The sequence below is a fragment of the Pseudopipra pipra genome, chromosome 12 (genome assembly GCF_036250125.1).
Source record: "Pseudopipra pipra isolate bDixPip1 chromosome 12, bDixPip1.hap1, whole genome shotgun sequence".
Classification (NCBI taxonomy): Eukaryota; Metazoa; Chordata; class Aves; order Passeriformes; family Pipridae; genus Pseudopipra; species Pseudopipra pipra.
In genome coordinates, this window is record NC_087560.1 from 455,676 (window position 1) to 481,773 (window position 26,098).

The window sequence follows — 26,098 nt, forward strand, 5'->3', positions numbered from 1 at the left end:
TGCTAAATAGGAAGCTTACTGCCAATTTCAATTGTACATATGATTTTATTAAATTTTTTGAGTACTCATAACCTTTCTGTCAGGGAGACAAGAACTTCAGTGAATACAAGAGTAACTGTGATAGGGGAACATGAGTACCAGATACTGGGTTTTAACTCTTATATTTCAGGAAGATATTTTAAAGAAAATAATGATTTTTTTATATGAGTTTGCTATCAGTGGTATAGCAAGAAATCATGGGTTCTGGAGCACAATGTATATCACAAAAATAGAACTTCATTGTAGTTCATTTTAAACTCTTTTGTCATCTGAGAGTTTTCACCATGGCAAGAGACTTAAAAATAATTTCCCTAGGGTGTCGTTGCTCAATGCTTGTTTTAATTCAGTTCGTGATACTGTAAGTACTTGTAAACATTGTTCTACCAGAGGACATAGAAGATAATGTGAGAACTGGGTGACCTTGTCAAAAGCCTGTCTGTTCATAGTGTAAGGGTCTGTAAGTGTAACAGTGAGAAATAATGGGAAAACAACTAATATTTCAGGACAACTACCTAAGTAATTTTGGTTATGTTTTGTGTTTGTATGGTATGCCTGCTTTTTAATACTGAAATGTTTTCAGTAGCATAGGTATCCATCCATGTTAGAAGCCTGTTAGTCATGTATTTCAGATGGTGTTTCCCAGACTCTCTCCAGGGACAGTGCCAAAATGCAGAGGTTTTATGTTTGCAGAGATGAGGTTTAGCCTCTGGAAAATTTTCCTGTAGATTTGAATTTTCCTGTAGGTCTACAGTCACTGACCCTGCTACCCCACCCCACCAGATTCTGTACTTGCAGTCCAGCAGAGCAGAGAAGGAATTCTTGGTTAATATTTTATCTGTACTGAAGTAGAAAACTTCATTGCTGTTTATCTGAAGTCGGCTGGCACAGCAGATGAGATTTCATTTGGCTTTCATAAGTGCAGGGAAGTACCATTTATAACTAAAACTTATGTTTTCAGATAGCTCTTCCTTTACATTGAAGAAACTGAAATTTTAGGTAGACTGTGTTAATATGAAATACTTCTTTGATTGCTGTAGACTAGAACTGCACTCAAGTCTCAAAAATACATTACATAATTTAAGACTCTAGAAGCTGCTTGTGTTAAAATAAAACCAAACAAAACCCCCTGGAATATATTATAATCATTTCCAAGCCTACTTCCTCATGCCATACAGGAACACAATCCATTCTTTAATATTCAAGTTGTGTTTATTTTTGTTGCCCTTCTTTCAGAGCCTCTCTGTTACTTACACATTCTCAGACAGGAATTTGACATTTGGATTCATCAGAGTACATGATATGTCTTAACAAATAAATTCCTTTTTTGCATTACATGAATTGTGATATTTCTCTAAAGAGAAACATTGCACATGTGATGTAGAAAATGAATAGTTTTGAAAATGAAGTCTTTTGGGTACAAACAACAGTAAGTGGTGTGTGTTGGAACAATTTATGCTTTACTGTTTCATGGAGTGTGGCAGGAATTCTCCTGTACTGGTGACAGATCTCAAATAGTTACCAAGTAAACAGGTAAGTTATAAGACATGGTAAGATATTTTTCTTAGACATTGTCAACATTGTAATATTGGTACCATGTCTTTGCAAGTCCAGATGTAGCATAATGGTAAGGGAGGGTTAGTGGGAGGGGAGTGAGGAGTGTTCACCCTGTTTAATGTCAGGGATTTAATTTAGATATCTACTTTCTAAACCTGTTGCCTCCATAGGTAGTGAAATGTCCAAAAGCATCCTAAAGAAAAAAAATGGCTTATTAGCTTCGAATATGCAGTGGTCGAGCATTTTGACATGTAATTTAAAATTTTGGAATGCCCTTTATTATATGTGGTAATAACCTGAGTAATAAACTGTTGTAAATTTTTATCATATCTTGACATGTAGCAAGGGATTACTTCTGTGCTTTAAGAGCAGCGATGTAGTGGTTTTTTTCTCTGCTGAGTCGGTAGAATAAGATGTTAATTGGAGAGGCAGCAGTGCCAGGTTTCAGTGAACATGGTCTGCATAACTGCTAGAACAGGAACAAGAAAGTTTTGGAGTCTGCATCACTTGACATAAATTATTGCTCTGTGAATTGTGCATTCTGTCATGCAGAATCTCTGTTGCTTCTCCCTGGTTTCACTGAGCATTCAGATGTATTTTCTGAAGTTTTCAGAATATGTCTGCATAAGACATGGCTTAGCTTTCATGTCAAATTTCTGGCCTTAAAGGGGATAAATTTTCAGCTATGCAAAAGAATATTTTAAATTTTGTTACAGTCTTTTTTTTATCTCAAGTACATTATTATTTTTTGGCCGATTGCTAGAAAAAAATTGATGCGTTTAACTGAACTTATATTAATAGTTACAGAATAGCTTTTACTTTTAATAATGTTTTTAATTTGGGTTTTCATTGCATATTTCTGACTTTGCCACTGAAGTTTTATGGCTTCACTGCTTTGGTCCTCTGTTTTTTATATCCCATTTCCCCAGTCCCTGTCTGCTGCAGAACTCACTGTTTAAGCAGCTATTTGCTTTTACTCTTTGTGTGTGCATGTAAAAGCAAACAAAAACTTAGCAACACCAAAACCAAACCCTACCATGAACTGACAGTGCTGTGTACCTTCTGTCTTGATAATCCACTTTTATTCTGCTACTGTTGCTGATTTCTGTGTCTCAAGATGGGAAGTAGGCTAGGGAGTCTAGAGGGAAGAGACAGGAGAGGTTGTCTATTTTTCTTATTATGAGCAGCAGTAGCAATTTTGCTGCCTCTCCTGCAGGTGTGCTGTGCTCTGGGTGCAGCTGATCTGCAAAATGATCAATAAAATTCATCAGTACTGTTTCTTATAAAACTACATTGGAATTTTAGCGCAGCTTGGTTTTGAGATCTTTCTGTAGAATAAAGACTGAAAAAATAAGGATCACTTCACTGTGTTTCTCACTTGTTTGGCTCTGTTTACCAGTGTATGCATAAAGAAGTTCTCTGTCCTTGAAAGCAGTTATTATCATTGAGAAAAGGCAATGAAAACACATTAGAACATGAGTGAGGGTCTACCTATCACCACCAAATTTCTGTGGCAGTTTCCATAAGAGGGATATCAGGATACAGATTAAGAATAGTTTTATGTAACTACAACTGGGATGAATTATTAATCTATAAAGGTGTCTTTTCTGAACTTATTTTGAAAAAGTACAGTAAAACTTGTTTATTACAACGTATTAAGAGCAGAATCTGACATGCTGTGTAAGAAAAAATGTGTTCTAAGTTCAATAAATTTTGCAGCATTACAGTGAATTAGCAAAGAGCTATCTTAATTTGCAGAGAGTCTGAAGCATGGAAAGGTGAGACAATCTACTTAAGTGACAAAGATTTGTGTTTTTCAGAATTGGGACACCTACTATTAGCAAAAAGACCCAAGCTTTCCAGCTTTTTCCTTTGTATTTTTCTCTGGTTCTCTCTCTGATTTTTATTTTTTTTCATGCCATTAGACCTTCCAGTAGTTTAGGAAATGTCTTTAGTCATTAACTGTCTGACTGTTCATAACCCTATGAAAAACAGCATATGGCATTATGGTGTGTGATATTGGTTTTGCCATTACAAGGTTAAAGCAGTGTTTAATGCTGTGTGGCGTTACAAAGAATCTGTACTGTCTGGGAACGCTTTTACCATGAGTAGGAAAGAAAATTTTGAAGGAAGTGGGATGAGAAGACATAGGTAAAAGTTCCTTTATGTACTGAAATATAAAAATGATTTAGGATATAATGATTTTTTTCTACCTCTGGAAATAAAAGTAGTGTCATTTTAAGAGAGTAATTGAAGTTTCTTTACAAGAATTATTTATTGAGGGAATTGTTAAAATGAAAAAGATTCCCAATCCACTTTAATACTGACTGAATGCTGGATATCACCGTCTTTTGTTCCTGACAACCCTCATCATTCTTTACTATTCAGTTTATTCCTTTTTCTGTGAGGAGTATTTCATGACGCAGAACCTGTGATTAATTGATGATGTCCATGCCATCTTAGAGATCAAATTGGATTTCTGTTATAATTCCCTGTTTCTGTGTGTTCCAGGTCTCTTCTACTGACCCTTTTGACTCCAGAATCAGCCAAGTGTATTTTGTTTGGTCTTTGGTAATCTGACTCATGATCTGGGCTAATCTTGTCTCTAGTCCTGCAGCTGAGAAGTGCTGCTGTTGCTGGACTGGCTTAGGATAACAGGGCTCTGAGTGCATGCAGATACTGTCCCTCTCGCATTTAGTTTCTCAGCTGGGACTCAAGTGGCTGCAACCAGTTTGGGTTCCTGGGGAATGTACCGAGTCCTTAAAAGTGATTTTGCACTGAGAGACACTTAAAATTTCTTCATGTTCCCCTGGCGCTCTGTCAGGGTGTGTCATCAGGACTGACATGTTCCAGGTCTGGCGCTTTGGTGCAGTTCACTCATGTTTTGCTTATTGGTTATTGTGGAATGAGTTGCTTGATATTCACGACTGTGTTGTAGTCAGACCAATTTAGCACTTGTCAACTTTGCAAAATGCATTTAACAGAAACTAAATACCAATGCCAAATTATCCATGTGCACCCGTGGACTGGTTTGAGGCTCATTTATTGGAGTTTTCTATAGTCTCCTTTTTGTACTCTTCTAAGGATAAGAACCGGATGAGTTTTTTACAAATTGATTTACAGATTGCTTTACGGTTGTTATGTTTCATTCCGTCTGCACTAAGATAATTTCCCTGTGACCTACTCAGTATGCTGTATAAATAAAGATGAGTTTTAGGGGGAAAATTTCTCAGAACAATGTGTTGGACAAGTCACTTGTTTTCTGGCACTCAGATCATGTTGCTAAATACTGCTTGCCAGGATCTCTGCTTTCCTTTCTACAGATTAGATTTACAGTGTAACAGTAGTGGTGCATAGTGTGGCATAAAGTCTGCAAAAGATTTTTGATGAGATGAAGAACTTAACTTTAGTGACCTGAGCTCAGAAGTTCTTCTCACTTCTAAATTTTTCTACTATCAGATTTGGCAATAATTTCTTTCTTTTGGTGTAGAAATACATTTCCTTGAAGTATTAGTTATGATCCTTGTTTTGGTGTTCAACTCCATTATGAAAAGCGTATTGTAGTTGTGAATGATTCACTTTCACTGTTGCCACCTGTTTTCCCTATAGAAAAAGACCTCTGAAAGATTCAGTCAGTTGAGACTGCTGTTACCCTAAAATCAATCAAATAAAAAATTGCTTTTGCCTTTGTTAAAATTTGCATAAAATAAATAAATAAATAAATTTTCTTAATATAGTAATTGGATTTTATTTTTTTTTTTGCAAGGATTCATAAGACTTTTAAGCAACTGTGATTTACAAGTGTTATCTGTCTTGGTCACATTGATGGCTTGCAAATTCGCTTTATTTCCTCATAAAATAAAATAGAAATCACAGGTGGTTGGACGACTGTTCATGGTTGTATAGTCTGTCATAAATAATGATTTTTTGATTAAAATTAAATTATGTTTCTACTTACTGAAAATCAGAATGAAATATTGAGATGTGGGGGCTGACTTGGATGTTTTCATGGTAGTTAATACAGATTTGAGTGGTTTTAGGGAATAGTATTTCTAAATCATTGAATTCATCTGCTTAAAGGATCCCCTTAATTTTTTTTTAAAGAAGTGTCCTCCAAGTTCTTGACCAGGTATTCATGAATACTCATCATAGACTATTGAATGAATGAAGACTCAAAAGAGAATTGTATTTAAATATTTTATGTATTTTTAGGCAGAAACCAGAAAAAGCAATCTCTTCCTTTAGTTGGAACCTGTACATTTATGACTGCATCTGTTATATGCGTTATTTTTTCCTGCAGTCTGAACTTTTATATGTTAGGGCTCATTCAGGTTTGAAGAACTATTCTTTTCTTTTGAAGTGTGAATGACTTAAAGGGAATAAGGAAGTAATCCTTTATTTTCATGAATTGTTATTCCTTGTCTCTTTGAGATTATTTGATAGTTATATTCACATTGAAGATGTCACCAAAATTTTCCTTCTGGATGCTGAAAGACACAAAGGCACTGACAAAGCAGAAGCCTCACTTGTTTGTACATTTGTGTAGCATTTTTTTGCAACTTCAGTAAAATCATACTACGCTTAGTTTATGCTTTTGTTCCTTAGCAGCATGAGAAGAAGAAAGTTAAGAAATAATTTCAAAGAAAAACAAAGAGATGTGTGTTGTTCTGGACACCCTGTTTTATTCCATCCATGGTGACAGTGCAGAAAGTCTGTTCAGATTGAAAGCCAGACTGAAAGCATGGAAATTTTTGTACTAGGGGCTGTCGTTGAAGTGTATTAAATAAACAGAATACATTTTTTTGGGGGTTGGTCTTGGGAAAAGCTGAGAGGAGTTTCCCTGGAGGAAAAACAAAACATAAACAGTTCTTAGTCCAAGAAGTTCCTTTGCCTCTGGGGGGAAAAAAGTCATTAGAGAAATTCCCAACTATTGATGATAAAGTTTGCTGGTAAGTAACCTCTGAAAGGAAATCACACATTTGTTTTGGTGGATTGGATTTCTTTTTTTGTTGTGGATTTGACTTCTTTTTTTTTTTTTTTTTTTTTTAATAGCAGGAAGACTAAACCTGTGTCCTGGGCAAATCTGGCCTGGTTGTCTAGTGTTCCTCTGTATTGTACAAAGATTTTGATATTGCTACTCTCCCAGTTCAGTAGTTCCATACGATAATACTAAATGTTATTGGTGATTATTTCCTAAGTCCCTTTTTGGTCTGCCTGCTTATTTAAAATGTGGCTGCCACACTCAGAACTGCTGTGTCCAGTTCATAGGAGAGGACCTGGAGTATGGAGAGGGTGACTTGACGCCACGATAACAGGAGACAGACACTTCAACTGATCTTCTGAATCCTGCATTGCTACTGTAGGCACAAGACAACGTGAGGAACACGTGTCTTGTGATGAGCATGGAGAGTGAGAGTGAAAAACCAAGACCTGTGCAGTTTTACTTGTGGAATGCTCTAAAAAAAGTCCCTTTCATTTCTGTTGCATCAAGGATGGATGTTTACAGTAATGCTACTGTCAAAGTAATGTTCTGGTTTACAGTAAGGCTACTGTTGACAGAAAAGATAAGAAATGTTTGTGTCTCCTCTTAAAGGCTGAAAAATTTCCTTATGAAATGGTGAGAACATTGATTTTTGATGCATTACGCTGGCATACTCTCACAATTCCTTTGCAGTGAATTTGAATGGAATGCTAAAACAGTTTTACAGCAATTTCACCTCTGTTTCTTGTGCCACAAAATAACTGCAAATGAATAATTGAGATAGTGTTGTCCCTTATTTCACTGTATCTGCATAAAGATGATAACACCCCAAATGCAATGTTATCTTTAGCCTCTCTTTTGTAGCTCAAGCTATCAGACAATCGAAAGGAGGTGTTTAGGTAGCTATTTTCAAATGGAAAACTGATAAGCTTTCTTTTTTGAGGATAACAGAAAATACAGTGAAGGCTTATTCTTTAATTGTGTTGAGGTTCTTTTGTATTTAGGTTGCTGTTTTTAAAGTCTGACCCTTTTTATGATGCTGTGAGAAAATACTGTGAATTCAAAGGTATAAGTTTGTAATGCTCTCTAGGTCAGAATGGCATTCTTTTAAGCAGTTTATGTTCTAGGATTCATGAACAGGGAAAGGGATACTGAAAAACCAAAGGCATTCATCCCTTTCCATTTTATAATAGCAAGTTCCTTTGTTATTCTGTCATTTATTATAAAATATTGTAATTTTATTATGGAGTTAAAGAAACTGATATCCCCAGTGAATTGTTGTGGTTATCTGTTAACCAACTAAATAATCTTTCCTTTGTGTTTGTAAGGTGAGCAAGGATTTCTTAAAATAATACTATTCTGTTGCTGTTCCTGCCTAAACCTAAGTAGTGAGTATTCAAACATGCTTTGTCATAAAAATGATCCCAAGAAAATTTAGCAAAAAATACCTTAAGAAGGTACATCAAATTGCAGACTGTATTAGATACTAGAAGTAACAGTTACTTTGACATTGTATAAGCATAGTGATACAAAAAAATTCCATTTTCAGCTGTTGTTCTAGCTATGTGCTTTGTAATAGTGTATATAACTTTGAAGTAACAAATAAGTAAAATTAAGGTTTGTTTTCTGCTGTTCTTGTGTCACTGCCCTGCACCTGGTGGCTCTGTATAGCTACACAGAAACAGTGTGAGCACTGTTTTGGTTGGCTTTAGAAAATTGATTAAATTGATTGCTGTAAAATCAGTTATTAAGTTTGAAGAACCATGATTTTACTATAAGCCATAAGGAACAATACCCATAAGTTATTCTGAAAGTGCAAAATGTCTAAGGAATTGGGTGTAGCTCTGGTTTAACCCTTGTTCAGTGGTAATGAAATACCAAGAGGCTTGAAATGGTTATGGGCTTAGTATGGACATGCTGCAGGAAGGGATTATTTTTATTTTCCATGCTTAATTTATTCCAATTTTTCCCACCTCATCGTCTACCCTGCTGTTTATGTTCATATCTTCTTTTGAACCGTTTGACTCAACAAGCAGATGAGGGAGGAGGGGAAGGAGAAGGCAGAATGTACTGGCTGCATTGACTTAATTTTTGTTTCTGGTGCGTGTATGGCCTGTAACCTTGTGGCTACATCTCCTTGATCTGTAACCTGTAGCCATCCAGTTGTCTCAGCTGCATGGATACGTAGTGCACTTACACCTGCAGAGTGCAAAGCTCGCGCTTGTGCTGGGATTTCTGGGAGGAGAGGAGGAGAGTTTCAGCTCTAGATTTCTAGTCTGGATGGCATATGTGTGAGCTGTCTCAGCTGAGTCTGTTTTGAGTTGGGATCTGGTAGATACCTATATGTGGAAAACCTTTCTGAAATAAAAGCTGTAGAAGCTGTAGGAAAACTTCATTCTATTTAGTAATCTTTGAATCCTTTATTTGACCTTTTGTCTATGAAAATCAGTAATGTTCCAAAAGCACAACAGAAGACACCCCCCCAAAACCAACCAAACAAACCCCCACCAACCCCAAAACATTGTTGTTCTGCTAATTTTGTAGTTGATTGCCACAGTTCTGTCAGCTCTGTGTTTTATCATTATGTGCTTGCTATGGTACAAGACGGTGTATTTTGTGTTACAAATTAGCCTGTAGAAAATTTTGCCTAGTTAAGATACCAGTATCTGCTGTACTCCCTAACCAGAGATTCCTTGAAACACGACACACAGGTCATCACATTCCTACAAATCAATAGCAATAACTTGAGAGAATCCTCCTTGACAGCACTGAAGTACTGAGGCTGATTTTCCTCCCATTAGCTGCCAGGTTGGTGTTTGAGATGAGCTACATTTGAATGTCACTTATCAGTTATCAGCAGGCTTCAGTGTGGTCCTTGGTCTCTTGGGCTAGAAAGCCAAGTTTCTCTGTTAAGTGGTTTTGATACTTGAAGGCTTTATGTCACAACAACCATTCTTGTCATTGTTTTCCTGTCAACTTTCTCCAAGTGTACAAAAGAAAAAAAAGCTGCTGGCCGGAACAGCATTTGAAGAGATCCATCTCTCTCTGCATTCTTCAGCTTAAAAACCACAACTTTTGCTTCTCAGATGGTGATTCTAGACAGTTAACTTGGCAAGATAGCGAGAAGATGGTTCTAGAAACAGATACTGTGTGCAAAGTTACCAGCCCGTTCTATTATAAACTCTTAACTTCAGTAAAATCAAGCATGGTTTTTTGAAAAGACAAATGACACCTTATGTCCTGGAATAACATCTCATTCTGGTTTGGGTTTTGAGAGCTAATTTTCAAAACTGTCTAATTTAGGTAGAATCTAAATGCCAAAGTTACAAGTTGTACTGATTTTTAGGCTGTGTGTCAGTGTGTGTAAAATGTGACAGTCCTAAATCATTTCCAAGTACTTATTACTCTCTCTGTGTTGTTTTCATTTAATCTGTTTTAGTGAATAAAGTGTCTCCAGACAAGTGAAGTAGGCACATGGCTGCTTTTATGAAAATCAGTATGTTATGCTTTTGTTGAGTCTGTGGTCAGCCAGGCTGCAGTAACACAAACATTGAGAGTGTGGGAATCTTACTGGGACAGTAATTTAAAAGCTTCTTTGTGAGTTTTTTTGCAGGCAATCAGAGACAAGTAGAACAAACCAAAGAGGCTCTGTCTTTGAAATATAATTGAGTTTGATGTACTGAGTACTCAGTTTTCTTTGCCTCTGACTCTGTGGAATTTTTTGAAATGAAGACATCCAACTGTGTGATGAAGTGGGAAAATGGTCACATATGAGCTTAATCCATTTAATATTAGATAAAGTTATAGTAATTTCTTAGGAGCCACTTAAGCAAGCCTACTGCTCATGTGCACTGTGTGAAATTACTGTAACTGTAATTTTTGGTCACCGTAGTGGATCCACCACTAAAGGTCAGACCCAATGCTAGTTAATCTGTAATCCTTGTTAAACAAGCATGCTTCACGTGGCCAGGTGAATCACTTTGCTGGAGTTTTGCTTCCTCCACAGGTGACAATATAGGTGTATCTTGTGTAGTGTAGTTTTTATTTGCCTGTTAGTGATGCAGTAAGGAACTGCTGTTTCTGCACGTCTGGGTTTCTTCTTCTGAAGAATGATTCTGTGTAACCCTGGGAACAATTTTTTAGAATAAAGTGTTTTAATCTAGTGGTAATGTAAAAAATGCGGAACAGCTCTTTTAGACTATAAGCTATTTTTCCTCTTAATCTTGATGCAAAGTGCCTGTTATATTTACCAGAAGTCCTGACCTTAGTTGAAATAAGCCTTTGGACTCCTTGAATTTAATTTTTCTTGGAGAAAGGGTTTCTGTAGAGTAAGTGAATGTGGTTTGTGGCTGAATAGCCATTAAATAATCCTAGAAGGCAGACCACAAGATCTAGCAAATGGGTTTGGTGTGAAGTGAGGTCTCATGAAAATTGGTGGTTTATTCTTGCTTTATTTCTGAAATCAAGATGGAAAACACTTGAATTTGATGATCCAGTTTGGCTTTGTAACCAGTATTGTACAGGATGTTTTTCTGTCTGTGATGTTTCAGAGTTTGTGTATTTTGACATTGGTTATTATATATTACAACTTGCTGTTCAAGTGAGTTTAGTGTTATGCATCAGTAATCTCTTTGAATCTCTTATGGAGAGAAAGTAGACATAGTTTTAATTGCTCTGCAATGTTTACAGGATTTCCATTCCCCTTGCACTAGAAATAGCTCTAGCCTTTGATTTTGGAAGTAAGGTTATGGTTTTATTCATTCACTGTTTGAACTGGTATTGCCCAAATAATGCATTGCATTAAAACTCCTGAAATAGCGTGTCACGTGCTCCCCAAATCTATTGCCTGCTAACAGCTTAGGGAGCCTATACATCAGAATTAGACTTTGATTAGAGGGGGTTTGTTGCTGGGTTTTAATGCTTGCCTAATGTTTGCCTTGAATTTTGGGGGCATGTCATATGTCAACTTTGACTAGGAAACAGCTCTGCTTTTGCAAAGTAGTTCTGCAGCCTTAAGCTCCAAGTCGCTGTCAGTGTGTGACCCAAGATCTTGGGGAAGCTCTCTCCTAGACAGATCTATGCCTAGACCATTCCAGTATGTGCCTTCTCTGCTGTAAAGCTCGATGGTTTCCGTTGCACCACGGGATGGCATTGAAAATTTATTTCCTTGTGGCTGCATTGTAGAACTAATGGATGATTTGTGGTGCTGAAGTGATACCCCCTCTGCTACTTACCCAAGTCCTTTGCTCTTTCTTTCCAGACCAATTAGGGATTTTTATAAGTCAGTCTCAAGGTTGTCATACAACAGATATCTTATGACTTGTATGCAGCATGTCTAAAATAACATATTTTAAGGCTTTAATAATAACTAATGAGATTATTATAATCAAGAATGGAGTTAATGCTCTAAATTATTCCAAGCACATTACATTCTTTGTTCAGTCTGTTTTGACTCTGCATCAACGTGATTTCATTCTTGCACTTTGCTGCTGACAGGCTTTTATTTAAGGTTGAGGTGGAGGTATTTCCTGATCTTGAGACGTTCTGTGAACCTTGAGTTTATCCTTAAAAAAATGTAACCATTTCTAACAGAAGCCATAGTGACAAAAGACAGTGCCTTACTGTGAGAGGCTCGGGGCAGTTACTGCACTGTGGCTCCAGAGCAACAAAAATGAAATTATTGTATCAGGTTTTTGACATGGGACAGAGTTCTCCTGGAGGTCAGAGAGGACTGGTGGCTTGTACTATGCAGCTAGTAAAACACAGGCAGGTTGGTAACATTAAAAAAGAAAAAAAAAATTTACTTTGCTTCAGGGAAAGTATGTTAATTTGTATCTTTAAATCCTATTAAGTTGCAGTTGATTCTCTGTTATCTTGTTAGAGAAGAAATTGTAATACATAAACTTGATGATCTTGGAGCAAAGTCTTTGGACTGAGTCTTACTAATGTCCTTGCTACCTGCCATTTAAAGCATTTTCTTGCCTTACCATGTTTTATTTAACGGCTTAACCTTGAGGTGCATGTTGGTTGAGTTTCTGATACTCAAAAAGACTTCCTGTTGTTAATATGTAATTTCATTAAGTACTAGTTATACTAATTGTTTTCGTAAGAGCAGAAATTTTAAGTCCAAACGAGAAATGGTGTAGGCTTTGGATATACTCATTCTGCTAATTAGTAGTAATAAACTACCTTGTCTATGCAGTCCTTTGAGAAAAATAACTTTAAAAATTACCAGGTAGATACATGATGTAAGAGATATAAAATTCACCTTTAGAACCCTTGGATTGCTGGGGCGTTTGGAAGACAAACCTGTGTTTGATCCATGGAACTGGAGGACTAGAGAAGAGGCACTGCATTTTACTTGCATTTGGAAGCTCTTCTGAGTTTGAGGCAAAGAAAATGCTGTTGTTATCGATATTTAGATCACTTCATGATATACCTCAGTTTTCATCCCTTGAGAAATTGTGTCGGTAATTGAAAGAGCCGTTGTCTCATTTCAGTTATCTAAAGCAATCTCAGTCTTCATTCTTATAATTATTGGAAGAGCCCAGCAGCAAAATTCTGATTAGTGATTTCCTAACGCTGCCGGAAAACAATATTTATAGAATAATTTTCTGTACTGAGTCAATGATACAAGTCAAGATTGATGTGGAAACAGATTAGGGAATGTCTAAAGAAATTTATCACGGTATTTTTCTTTGTCACAGCAACATTATGGATATATTTTGGGGTTTTTTTTTGGTGACATAAAATGAAAGTTCTGGAAGTGAAGTCCTCATAGCTGGGTGATACCTTTGCCTTAGGATTCCATATATTTCCATTACTTTGATACTCGAGTTAAGAGTGTTTTCACATTTTTAGCCCTTGAAGAAATTTAACTATATGAAATGACAAAGAATTTAAAATGTACCAGTATTTTTGGAAAGGAAATTCAATATACTTTTAGATGCAGAGATTTTTTCCCCTATTAAAAATCATCTTTGTAATCTACAGTATAGAATGCACATAAAGACCAAGAAAATAAATATTGAGATGAGGAAAGCATTAACACTTGAGTGTACAATACCTGAATACAGATCTATCATATTGGACAAACTGCTTCTGATTTCACTGCTTTCATTGGTTCAGTGCATTTTAATTAAGCTTTTGACTGCTGCCTCAGTAAACCCTTCCTGCCTCAAAGGATCAGTAAGCTATTCGCACTCGATCTGAGCTACTGTAGGCATGCTGAATAGCATATATGGGCAGCATATTTCTTCAATCAATTTTTGAGAGAATTGCTTGGTTTAGCTTTCATTTTGAACATTGTGAGACAACTGGTTCTGCAGCAGTGTTTCTGGTGATGTTAGTCAAAAAAGTGGTATATTCTTTTGGTTCAATCATAGGTCATTCTTGAGAAGGAAAGTAGCTTCATTTCTGTGGGAAACCTCCTTTAAATTTGACAGAATTGTCCGAAATGGAAATTGCCACAAAAGCATCTTATTCATCTCTTACAATATCTCCAAAAACCTTATTCTGAGTTAAAGCTCTTCACCTGTGAAACAACATGTATTGAGCCAGGTCTTCAGTCATCTGTTTATTTCAAGTTTGTTCATAAATACTCTAATAAATTTGAAAGCTTGGGGGAATTGGTTCTGAATTGCTTGGTTTCCTTTCTGTTTAAATATTCTTATGCTAATGGCTATGTGCCTTATTAATACTCATGGATTACATTATGGGGCGTATAAGATAATGTAAGAGTGTGTTCTGTGAATGTGTTTAATAAAAAACAGATTAGAATTAAGACTGTATTGTGAGACTGACATATCAGCTCTGTGCTCAATATCTTATCTAAATCCCTGTCCATTGCTTTTAATGCAGTCTTCATATTTTAGTGAAGTTGAGCATAACAGTTCTGAACCACTTGGAATAGTAACAAATACAGAACATGTGAAGTTTCTTCATAATTGGAAAATATGTTGTTCTGATATATATGTGCTCCATCAACCCTTGTTTTTCTCTGTATGTCAATTGTTTCCTTCTAGAAGCAAACAACAGATGTGTAACAAGCAGATTTCTGATGGGTATGGAGAATATTTCATAGGAATACAAAGACAAAACAAGAAAAGCTCACCCTAGAGCTTAAAATGAGATCAAAATTATGTGCTGTTAATACATTCTGGTAGCTGTGTCAATGTATAGGTGATTTTACTGTCCTGTTCAGAAGAACAAGGCACCAAGGGATTTTGTTTCTCTGCTTCTGTTTCCATGGCAATTAGAATTAAATTAGTTTTAGGTTCACAGTGGGTAAATGAGAGAGACTAAGCTATGATGCAGTGTTTGTGAGTCAGGAACATACTGAATCTTTTTATAAAATAGCTCAAAACTGCTGAAATTTTTGTGTTTTTTGGTCACTGATGGCTTGCTTGTATTTATCTTGGAGTGTCTGGACCTTTGGTTCTGTGTAGGCAGTCTGGTGGTACTTGTGCTCTTTGTGTTCATAGTGATGTACTACTTAAATAAGAGGGTTGTCCCTGGATTTTAGTGATAGCTGTGTGTTGAACAGTCAGTTTGCATATAGGAATATAAACAGCTATATTAACTGTTACAAAAATTCTTTAGCCTGTGACTGGTTTTTGCAGTGTTTTGAATGTGGTGGAACGGTATGACTTTCAACAGCATCTACTGTTTAGGATGACTTTTTTGAAAGACCATTCCAAAATCATGCCACTGTTCTGTATTTGTCCATATAGTTTTCACATGTGTACATATGCATATAGAAATATATATAAACCTTTTTTCCTCCTTATCTTACTTGCTAATACATTCACACCACCCCCTCCCCAAGAGATTTTCATCCTTACTGTTTTTCCAGGAATTGGAATGGAGAGTAATATTACTGGTGGATTATTCCAGTCCCTTTTCAGCTAATTCCCATGCTGCACAGTTCTTTCCTATAGCTCTTTCCTATAGCTTGTGTTTAACTTTACCAGCATTTTGCACTAATGGATTGCAGATGCTGCAGAGAGTACTAATACCAGAAGATTTCGTACTCTGGTAGTAACATGTCATGCTTTTATAGTCTCTGAGTATGTGATAGTTGTGACATTTAATTTAATTTAATAATTGCATGTTGTAAATAATTATCTACCTGTTACAGGGGCAACTATAGATTTCATGGAAACACCCCCCTTGAAGATATTTCAGCTGTTAATTTAGTCTCTCTGGGAGGCACACCTAGACTTGAGGACAGTTGAGGATATCAATGCTTTTTAGTTGCTCAGGTACAATAGAACTTCACCATGTCTGGAACATGTGAGTTGGCAAAATGAAACCTTGCAGTAGTCTGTGCTCCTGCAGCCCAGAGAGGGGGAACCTTGGGCAGTGTCAGTGGCTTCCGAAAGCTCTGCAGAGCAGCAGTTGCTGTAGTGCTTTGCTGCCAGAAGGCACTGTGGGGCTGGTGCTGTGCGTGCTGGGATTTGCCTCCTTAGCTGGTGAATCAGGCAGCCCATTCCCTGCCCTGCCCTCTGCACTCAGCAGCCTCGTGCATCGGCCTGCTTCTGCCTGGGGCCACCATGAGGGATGATTGTCTGATGTGTTGGTACAAACAGGCTGTTTGGGTTTTAGCTTATCTGGAGACACATATTTTTGCCATCATATGCATACTATATATGCCTATCTGTAAACACATAAATTTAGTTCTTAGAAGAGGCCTGAGAAGGAATCTCTGCAATTAATGTGAAGAACTTGTATGCTTATTTTAATACAACTGAATCCATTGACTGGAGAATTTGTCTCATGTTTACAAGCTGAAAAAGCGAGGAACCCATACATTTGTAAAAGAGGACCAAGCGACTTGACATATGTTGCATCAACCTGAGCAAGTAAGCAGGAATAAAAATAAATACTAAAACTTGGAGTTTCCTGTAACTCATATGCTCTAGAGTAGAAAAGCATTGCTAAAACCCAAGTTGTACTGAGGAAAAAAAAAAGATAATTCATTTTATTAAACAAATTAATACTTAGACATCAGTAATTTTACATGTCTGTAATGTTTTTTTACCTTGATAGTGTTTCACTACATTTTAGGTTGTTTTAAGTAATATTTATATAAATATACATTTTATATATTTCAGAAAAAAGCTTAAAGGAAGCATACTAGAGAGTGTTTAGCATACAACAATCATTTTGGAGATGAAGACTTGGAAAACACATGGTTTAAGATACATTGAAAGACTGCATCATCTGATCTGTCCCATATTCAAAGTCAAAGCCCTTTAGATTTCTAGAGACTCACTGGAGTGTGGAGGGTTGAAAATGCTGGAAAAGACACCATCAAGGGCAAATCCTTTGTTTGCAGTCCCTGTAATGGAAAGTAATTTTACCTTCTGGTTTGGTCCTGCCTCAATATATGCCTGTTATAGTAAATGCATCTTTGTCATGCATGAGCACCACTTGCATTAACGATAATGGAGTTTTCATATGCATTTGAAAGATGTTCATACCCTCTGTTATTGCATGTCTAATGCTGCTGAAGCCAATGCTGCTATATTCTGTTTTTTCCTCTGTGAATCAGCACTGTTATAGTCAGCAGGTACATATATCTTTAGGAATTCTGCTTAAGGAATCTGGCAAACCTACATTTTTGAACATGTTTTTAGTAACTTTGATTTATTTTGATTATTATGTGCTGGGGAGTTTCACTACAATTCAGCAGATAGAATTTAGGTCCAAGATAGTAGATAAATATGCTGTCCAGGTTCTGAAATCAAACCATGTTTTCAAACTTAAGTGGGCAAGTTGTTAAAATAATCAAACTCCAATTTACTTTTTATTTAAGAAAGAAAAAACCTGTGCACAGCATATATATGGTGTAGTGATTTTTGAAAAACATGAGAAGATGAATAGATTGCGATCCTGAGGAATGGGTTTTTAGGAAATGATAATGCTTTAGTTACCGGTGTAAAACTAACTCACTTATCTTGTGCCTGTGTTTCTTGGTCAAACCTGGGAGAACGAAATAAGTGTTTTGCATACTGCTTCAAATGGAGTAAGGATTGAATATTTGGAGCCATTATTGAAAGGTCTTTGGGGCCTGTAAATTACATACTACTTTTCAAATAATTCCTACTTTTGTATATAAACCAAGTGTGGTTCTACTCTCTTTATTCAATGTTAACATTGTATTGGTAAGAAGTACAAACTGAAGAGAAAACAAAATGCCAAGGCTGGGTTTTTCTAGTTTGGGGGGTTTTGTGTTCTTAAATTCCTGGTTGTCTTCAATTTCAAGGTAAATCTTCTTTAGTTTTCTATTTAGATAGTCATTTGGTGTATTCTACCCAAATGCTGGAGACTAATGGGGTTTGGAAAATTACATGACGGGATTGTTGAGGTGAACTCTTATAATGACAATATTAAAGACACAGGTGGAACAGTGAGTCCTAAAGTCCATCATCAGTGCAAGTTCATCAGCTGGCCTGACTGTGCTTGACCTTTTGCATGGTGAGCCGGTACAGCGAGTGCCACAAAGCTCTCCTTTTCCAAACAAAACCACATGTACCTCTTTCATCTTGCAAGGCCTCTGTAAAGGTCAAACACAGCTGTAGTTCAGCTGAACAAAAAGGATCAGCTCCATTCTTGCATCTTGTGCAATGCCACAAATAAAGACAGGATGGGGAGAGGTTTAACTTGTGGAAGGGAGTTCTCACAGTAAATGAAAGTAAAGGTTTGCTACTCCAAAGGGTTTTCTCTAATAACCTCACAATTTTAGCCACCCTATTTATTTAATTGAGAGCATGTTGCTGTCTAGCCTGCAGATAAACTAGCTAACCCTGTCATTTTACCTTCCTGAGTGCAGTTTCACATTACAGGACTATCAGTCCACAGACAAGTTATCATACAGTAATACTAAGCTAACATGGCTGTGTGAGTAAATTTAATTAACTGCAAAGATGGAATTCTCAGCTTTTCCTTCACTTGGCCAACATCCAGAAGTATGTAGCTTCTATGCTGTAGGAAACGCTGTAGAATACAAAATATGCACATTTGCATGTAAGCATTATCTGCACAGTCTGATATCCACATCCTGATTTTGGTTCACTTTTACTGTGCATTTGTGCCTTCTCATTTGTTGCATTTGTACTTCACTTAAAAACTAACACTGGGATTTTACTAAAAATCTTAAATTGAGGGTTTTTTTTAATGGTGTAGCTGCTAAAGAAAACACCAAAAGGTGCCTTTTACAATGTATTGTCTTTCTGAATAATGTTTTCAACAGCTGCAGCAACTGTGGCTATTGTCAACTGGGAAATATGTTTGAAATATGCCCACCGTATGAATGTCCACAAATTAGGCTTTGTGAAAACCTAAAATGAGTGCTCTGCAGTCCAACTGCATCAGTAGATGGATTGTTCCCAGCCCGGTTCCCAGTACAGTGTACATTGCTTCTGTACTGGCTAGATATAGGGGCATTTTTATTTATTGTGCTCTGTTTTTATACCTAAAAGATTGCTAGGAAACTAGGACACAGTGGCAACGGTGACTAGCTGAGTGTATAAGTTACTGTTACACAAGTTCTTGGCACAAGCCGAGATGAGAAAAAATGACACCATGGACCCAGGAAATAAATACATTATTCATTCTTTTCTCTGCATTTCTTTTGTGTTCTACTTTACTATTTCTGTTAATTAAATGTTCTCATGAAAAGCTTCCTCTCCACCTTTTTCCCCCCACCCCAAGGTCGATATCCCTGACCTCATTGCTCCAGTTTCTCTCACTGGTTTTAACTGAGAGAAATGTAAAGCTTGCATATTATTTTAAAATACCTAAGATCAGCTTAGGTGTATAAAGGTCTGAATCCTGCTTGCTTTTGGTCTGCAGAGTAGAGTAATGTATCTGTATGTTAAATACAGGTTTTAAATGAATGTATGGGTCCTTTTTCAATCACGAGATCAAGTAAAGAAGTTGTTTGAGCGGGTGAAACAAAACAAAAAGACCCTTTTGCTAATTTATCTGGATACCCTGGATGATTTTGTGATTTTCTTGTCATTACTCCCCTTTTTGTAGGCTAATTTTCAATGATGCTAAGAGACCACAAGAAAATTTCCCTTAAACATTTATTCTTCTTCAGAGTTGATAACATTTGGGACTGGGAGAGAAGAAATGTTTTAAGACATATTGTGATCTGATCAGAACTAGGTGGATCTGGCAGCTGGATAGAAATCTCTTTATAAACAGCTTAGTGGTAGTTCTGTGTATTTGTTACTGAGAATAAAAGGAAAGCATTACATTTTTAGCACTTGGTTTCCAGCATTCAGGAAATACACATCATGAATATGTATTAAGCTTCATTTTATTGCTTACTAGTTCTTTTAATGACACTGGTATAAAATCTCATGTCCCTTTAGTGACTCTGCTTTCCCTATTATAGGTGCTGTTGTCCGGATTGATCGGTGTTGTTTCTTGGAAGAGACCACTTTCACTTGTGGTGAGTGATTTTGTCTTTATATAGAAGCCTAATAGTCATTGGGGATGATTTTCCAGTGCTGTTATGTATCCTAATATTTATAAACCCTTAGTACAAAAATGTTGTGACTTTGAAGTTGTATTACATAAAATACCTTGGTGACAATGATATTTTTCTTGTATCTGACAAATGGACTATTGGTCTGCCCTTAGCTTTGCATTTAACTTAATTTTGCAAAAATTGCACCGCAGAGTAATCTTTTTAACAAGTTATCTGGAGAGGAAAAAAACTTATTCCAAATTAGTAGCTGTTCATCTTCCTCTGCAGAATGATTTTCAGATACATTATTTCTGTTGTGAGATCCATGTAGTGACTTAATAATGAAAAATTATCTATTCTTTATATGTGCATGATAATAGAGTTTCAGATAACCTATTAACATAAAGTAGTATTAGATTCAAATCAATCTTATTTAAAAGGTGCGATGATTGTGTCAATAAGGACGTGTTAGCAGATAAATATTGCCTTTGAAAAAGTGTGCATCTGTAACAGAGTAACAGAAAACATTTGTAACAGTTAATACTAAAGGTAGGCCCCGGGGAAAAAAGAATGTAATGGAAAGCATAAAATGCAAAGTCCTGTATTATTGACAATAAGCTTAATTAGAACTTGAAGTGTATCTTTCAGTATTATGAACTAAATCAGTTAGAGCTTACATCATTAGAATAGACAATATTCATGCATCAGAAATGTTATTCAGGCCTATTGAGACTTGGTTCTTTGATTCCTGAACACTTACTCACACGTTGTAAGTTCAGCTGGGCTCTCAGCTATCGATCCACTCAGTGAAATATGAATAGGCAGTCATGTTAGCATCATTCAAGGAAATAAAGATAAAAGGGAAGAAACAGTAAATGGCAACATTAATGCTTGCAGAACAGCTCACCTTCCTAAAATATGCTCTAGGAAATTATTTCTTTCCAAGAGTAAGCTTAATGCTCATGTGTTAGATCCTGATTTTCTCCTGTATTTCTGTATTGGCACTTAGTGGTGATACAATAATCGGCTGGAAGAACAGGAGACAGGGATGATGTTTTTCACCGCTGTGTGTGATTAAGCTGTGTAACAACCGGGCTAATAGTTTTGCAGTGACTACATAATATCTTGTTTTTCTTGTTGAATTGTAAATACCTTTTAGCAGTTGGAACCCAGGAGTGCAGTATGGCGGTTCTGATTAGCAATCAGTACTGTGTAACTTTGCAACCTCATATCAACATGCTTATGAGTTGTATTTCTTGTGACCTGTTTATACAACACATGCCAAATACATATGGTCAATGATTACCTTTTACCCTATTTTATAGTATTACAAACAACTATATAATTGATTACAGTACATGTGGGTTTTGTTGCAATGCGTTACAAAATCTGTCATTTCCAAAAGTGATTCCAGAAAGATAGATATCTTTATCATTTGAAGCTATGAATAAAGATATAAAATTAAACCATACACCATCTGTGATGTCCTGAAAACTGGTGAAACTGTTATATTTTAAGGTGCCAGTTTTCTGCATATCTCGGATTTTTGGCTAAAACAGAGTTGATAACAACCTGTGTTTTGACTATTGCTGAGCAGTACCTGTGCAGTATCCAGGCTCTCTATTGTTCTCACAGTGCATCATTTGCTTTGGCTTTTTCCTTCCTCTTTCCTTTGCTTATTAAACTATCTCCACGCACAAGTTTTTTCACTTAGGCTTTTCTAATTCTCTTCCAGTCCTGCTGCAAGGGGCAGAGATGGAGCAGGTGTGTATGTGGTGCTCAGCTGCTAGCCAGGGTCAGCCCCTCATGCTGCTGATTCGGATTGACTCATCACTATAATTGTCTGGATTTTTTCCTCAGATGTCTTTTCTTTGCAAATATATTATTTTCTGCAGGCAAAAAGAGGAAGTTGAAGAAGCATTAAAAACAAACAGTAGTTCACCAACCATTAATTTCTGTCCGTATCATACCAGAAATGTGTTATGTAGTATTGGTGTAGAAATAAGTGGGTTATTGGATAGTTTAAAACCTTGGAAACAAAGTTAAAACTGAGAATAGTTGTGTATTTACAAGATATTAGTACAAATGTTTATGTACTAAAGACATTTTACTGTGATATTAATGTGCAGAAATTAATTAGAAAAAAGTCTGTATTGAAAAGAGAAATTACTAATAATTTTAAATAAATATATCCACATACATGCTTGCCCCATAAGGTAATGAATATGTAAAACTGGTCCAAATGTTTTTCCTCATTGATTATCTTCTATCACTAGATATCTTTGCTGAGTGTGGTAGAAATAACCAAGCTTCAGGAAACAGATGAAACATAAAATGAATAGAAATAAATTATGAGTAAGTTTCCTGTTTTCTTCTCAGTGAGGTGGGGTATTGACACGTTCCTGGCCGTGCTGCTGAACCTGAAGTCCTAGAGTACCTTAATTGATGAGTCGTGGTATTTTTAAACTCTCGTAAGAGAATTTACGTCTGCCTTTCGGATGAAATCCAATTGAAATTTTTGAATTAAAAAAATAAAGTGGTTGTCCTCCCTCCAAACTCCACTCTTCTCCCCAAGGAGAGATTTGGTTTTGGTTACTGGAATAAAAGAGTGATCTCTGTAGTGGAGAGACAATGTCAGCATAATTGGGTCAAGACTGTAGGAGGAAAATGAGTGAAAAAATGCCCCCTGTGGGAGAAGGGCAGAGTCTAAAGGCACCCATCACCTTGTGTGTCATTGTTGACTTTGATACTTGTGTGATGTGGAGATGAGATGCAGAACATCCCTCTGCTTTAACAGATCCCTTCATCAGTCTGCAGTATCACTTCAGCGTGAGTATTCTTTGAATTCGTTGATCAAAATGTTCATTAGGAACACTTGTCTTTGGGGCTGGGGCGTCAGTTTAAAGGTTAACAAAACACTGTGTGAAAACACTGTGAAAACAACTGCATCTTACTTAATAGAATTTTTCTAAGTTTCTGATAAACTAGGAGATGGCTGAATGCTGAGTATTGCTTGCTTTCAGAAAGAGACTTGGAAAGCTGTAATCACTTCTACATGGAAAGCAAATCCAGTGCTGGTTTACAAAGTAGCTCTTCTAGTATAGAGTTGTAAATTTTGCTCAGAGCTGATGTGAATCCAGGCTTTGAAATTGAGAACAGAGTGTTTTTCTTTGACCTCTTTTCTGGGAGCATGGAAGGAAAACGCTCAAATTTAGAGGAGCTGAATGATAAATCAAGGGGCAGAGAATTGTGGAGAACTAGGAAAGGAAGAGGGAATTGAAATGTGAGTCTGAGGACATGAGAGAGATAGAGATCAAAAGCTGTGCAGAAGAACAAGATCTGGATGAGTAGAGAAGAGTGAACCAAAACCATGTCAGTAAGAAGTCACACAATGGAATCTCTGATTTTTCAGTATGATTTTTAAGAACAGTACTACAAGCACCATAAATAACTGACTTGCAGTATATTTGGATCCTAGGTTTGAATGATTTCAGTGAAGAAAATGTAAGCCGTAAATAATCTTTTCCTATAGTTGGGACATAGTTAAGTTTTCTTTGCCTCTTCCCTTGCTCTTCTCCCTTCACTGAGGATTAGTTGTATAAAGCACTTTGGTAACCAAACTAGATCAACCGTGTCTGCACACTACTGCAGCATGACTGGAGTTGTACCAACAGTCTGTGAGGCAAGTCTAAAAATGAGATTAATGTATCTATTGATAACTGTACTCCAGGTTACATCAGTTTGAAAGCAGATTTAAAATAGATTTCTATCGAAGCTGCTTCTCTTTTATAGTTATTTCCAGAAGATTCTCAAACAGAGTAGTTAAACTTGAATGATCTTTGGGTTTTGGTAGTAAATTATCTTTCCTTATTTAAAAAATACCCAACCACTAAACGAGGCCAGTGAATGTGGGGCCTTTTCAATCATTGTCATTATTTCATTCCTGCTCCTTCCTTACTTGCTTCCAGGGATGTATGTTCCCTTCCTACCCAGCTTCTGGTAAGAGCCAGTGGTGTGTAGGACACCTCTTGAGAGAAGTACGAGAACTTGCCATTTACCTGGCTGCATTCCACACTTTATGGGAAGTGCATGGCAGAAGCTGTGGATCTCTTTTGTGTCTTCTAATGACAAATTTGGGATAGTAAGTGGTCAGATGCTTCAAGAAGGGCAATTTTAATTTACTGGATAGTGTTCTTGGACAGGAGACCTTAGTGGAAAGAACAGCTGAAGAGGAATAGGAGAGAATAGGAACAGAACTGCAACTGATGACAGGTCTGCTTTAGGCATCCTTAGATGCATCCTGATTTAGTCATTCCCAATAAAGCCTGCAGATCTTTCTAATTTTTTGTTTCCTCAGCTTCTGACAGCAGTTAAAGTGTCAGTAGAAGCAGGATAACCACAGCATTCATCCTTCCCTTTTCACTAGTGTCTTTATGCTATAGCATAAACTTTCACTTTCAAATACTTTAAGAAATAACCAACCATATGAGAAATGAATGGGGATTTCTTAGGAAAGAAATTCTTTGTTACACAAAATACCTTAATGAATAACATAAATAGGTAAAAATATAAATATTTTATAGACATGTTATATTTAGTGACTAGTTTTGGCTGTACTTGTGCTGACGTTTGTGTTTTGTTTTTCTGTGAAGATTCAAAGGATCAGATTTTACTGAAGCGCTTCTCAGAAAGTAGATTTCAAAGATACTTGTAAAAGATGGATATGATTTTAGATGTGCATATGCAGAAACGTGCCCTAGTCATGTTTGCACAGTTATTCAGAAAATAGAAGTTATCTGATCAGCCACACTTGCCCAGTCTTATTTGAACTTTGATGTTTGTGATCAGTCTGTGGAAATTAATAGCATGGAGTATTTTATTTACTATGCATTAACACAGTGTATTTCTCCAAAACTGATAGTGCAATTAAAAGCTTAAGTTTATTCTTAGGTTAAGGTGCTACAACCTCTGGATGCTCTTTCAGGCTTTTTCTGATGACTTTCTGAGGCCTTTCCTGGTGCTATGCATGGGTCATAAGTGAAGTTTCTCCTAGACAGGGAGTCACTTTGGGTGACTAAAAAGAAGTCTGTTAAATATGATGAGCTTTCCTATCTGAATCCTCTTCATAGAAGTTTGTGCTTTAAATCTGAGAGGTTTGACAGTTTTGTTTTCTTTTCTTTCTAGATTGGGCCTTTTCTGAATTTTTGTTAGTTTGGAACACTAACAAAAATTTTGTTAAAAATTTTGTTAGTTTGGATTTATTGACTAATCTCCTGTTATTTAAGCTGTTGGTCTTGAATTTCTTGTCTTCCTCTGTATTACCAAGTGTATGTGTTGAGCTTTAGTGCAGCTTACCACCTAAGGAGTCTTTCTGCTGTGCATTCTACAACCAGACTTGTCTATCTTGCGTTGGCCTCTTTAGCCACCAGCGCGCTCGGAGCAAATGTGGGCAGAGTCCTTCCCAAATGTTCGTTCGCGAAGCTTGGCCACAGTGATGGTTGCAAAACAGAAGAGCTTTTACCTGTCTGTACGTGTGTGTGGGAAGTGGGTAAGTCAGAGATTGGCTGCAATTTTCACCTGTGTCCCTGCTCTGAGAGATGCTTTCCCAGTGTGTGAACTGCTGGTTTAGGCCGTGAAATCATGTCTCCTGGTGGATTGAGTAGGGAATCTGAAAACTGTGGTCTTGAAAGGTTGCAATTAGAGTGTGTGTAAACTCTGACTACATTCATGTTCCATAGTTTTTATTTGCAGGTGGATGAACGTAAGCATAAACATTTAGCTTTTTAAAAGTGCGCTGTCTTGCCTATTGCTGGTTTGGGGTTTTTAATTAGACTGCTAGTTCCCTTCTTTCTTCTTTAGTATAATGAAGCAACTGGCAAAAAAACCTACCCCTAGTGCCGTTTTATTAGAATATACCTGACAGAAGAGGAAGAGGGGAAAAATGGAGAATGATCCAGTAAAGTTGTGAACTGGGAGAGAAAGAAATAACACTTGAGATAAAAACAGAGGAAGTGAACCAGAGAAATCTTTGTAATGATGGA

General features: G+C 36.7%; 1 protein-coding gene across 6 annotated transcripts in view; it reads left to right on the top strand.

Annotated features, from left to right (window-relative positions):
- ENTREP2 (endosomal transmembrane epsin interactor 2) overlaps window positions 1-26,098 on the top strand; it is a 110,548-nt gene that overhangs the window by 19,681 nt on the left and 64,769 nt on the right. For all 6 annotated transcript variants that reach the window (XM_064668300.1, XM_064668301.1, XM_064668302.1 and 3 more), the window contains exon 2: window positions 19,983-20,039. In XM_064668300.1, the coding sequence (XP_064524370.1) occupies window positions 19,983-20,039 (57 nt within the window). The remainder of the gene's footprint in view (window positions 1-19,982; window positions 20,040-26,098) is intronic.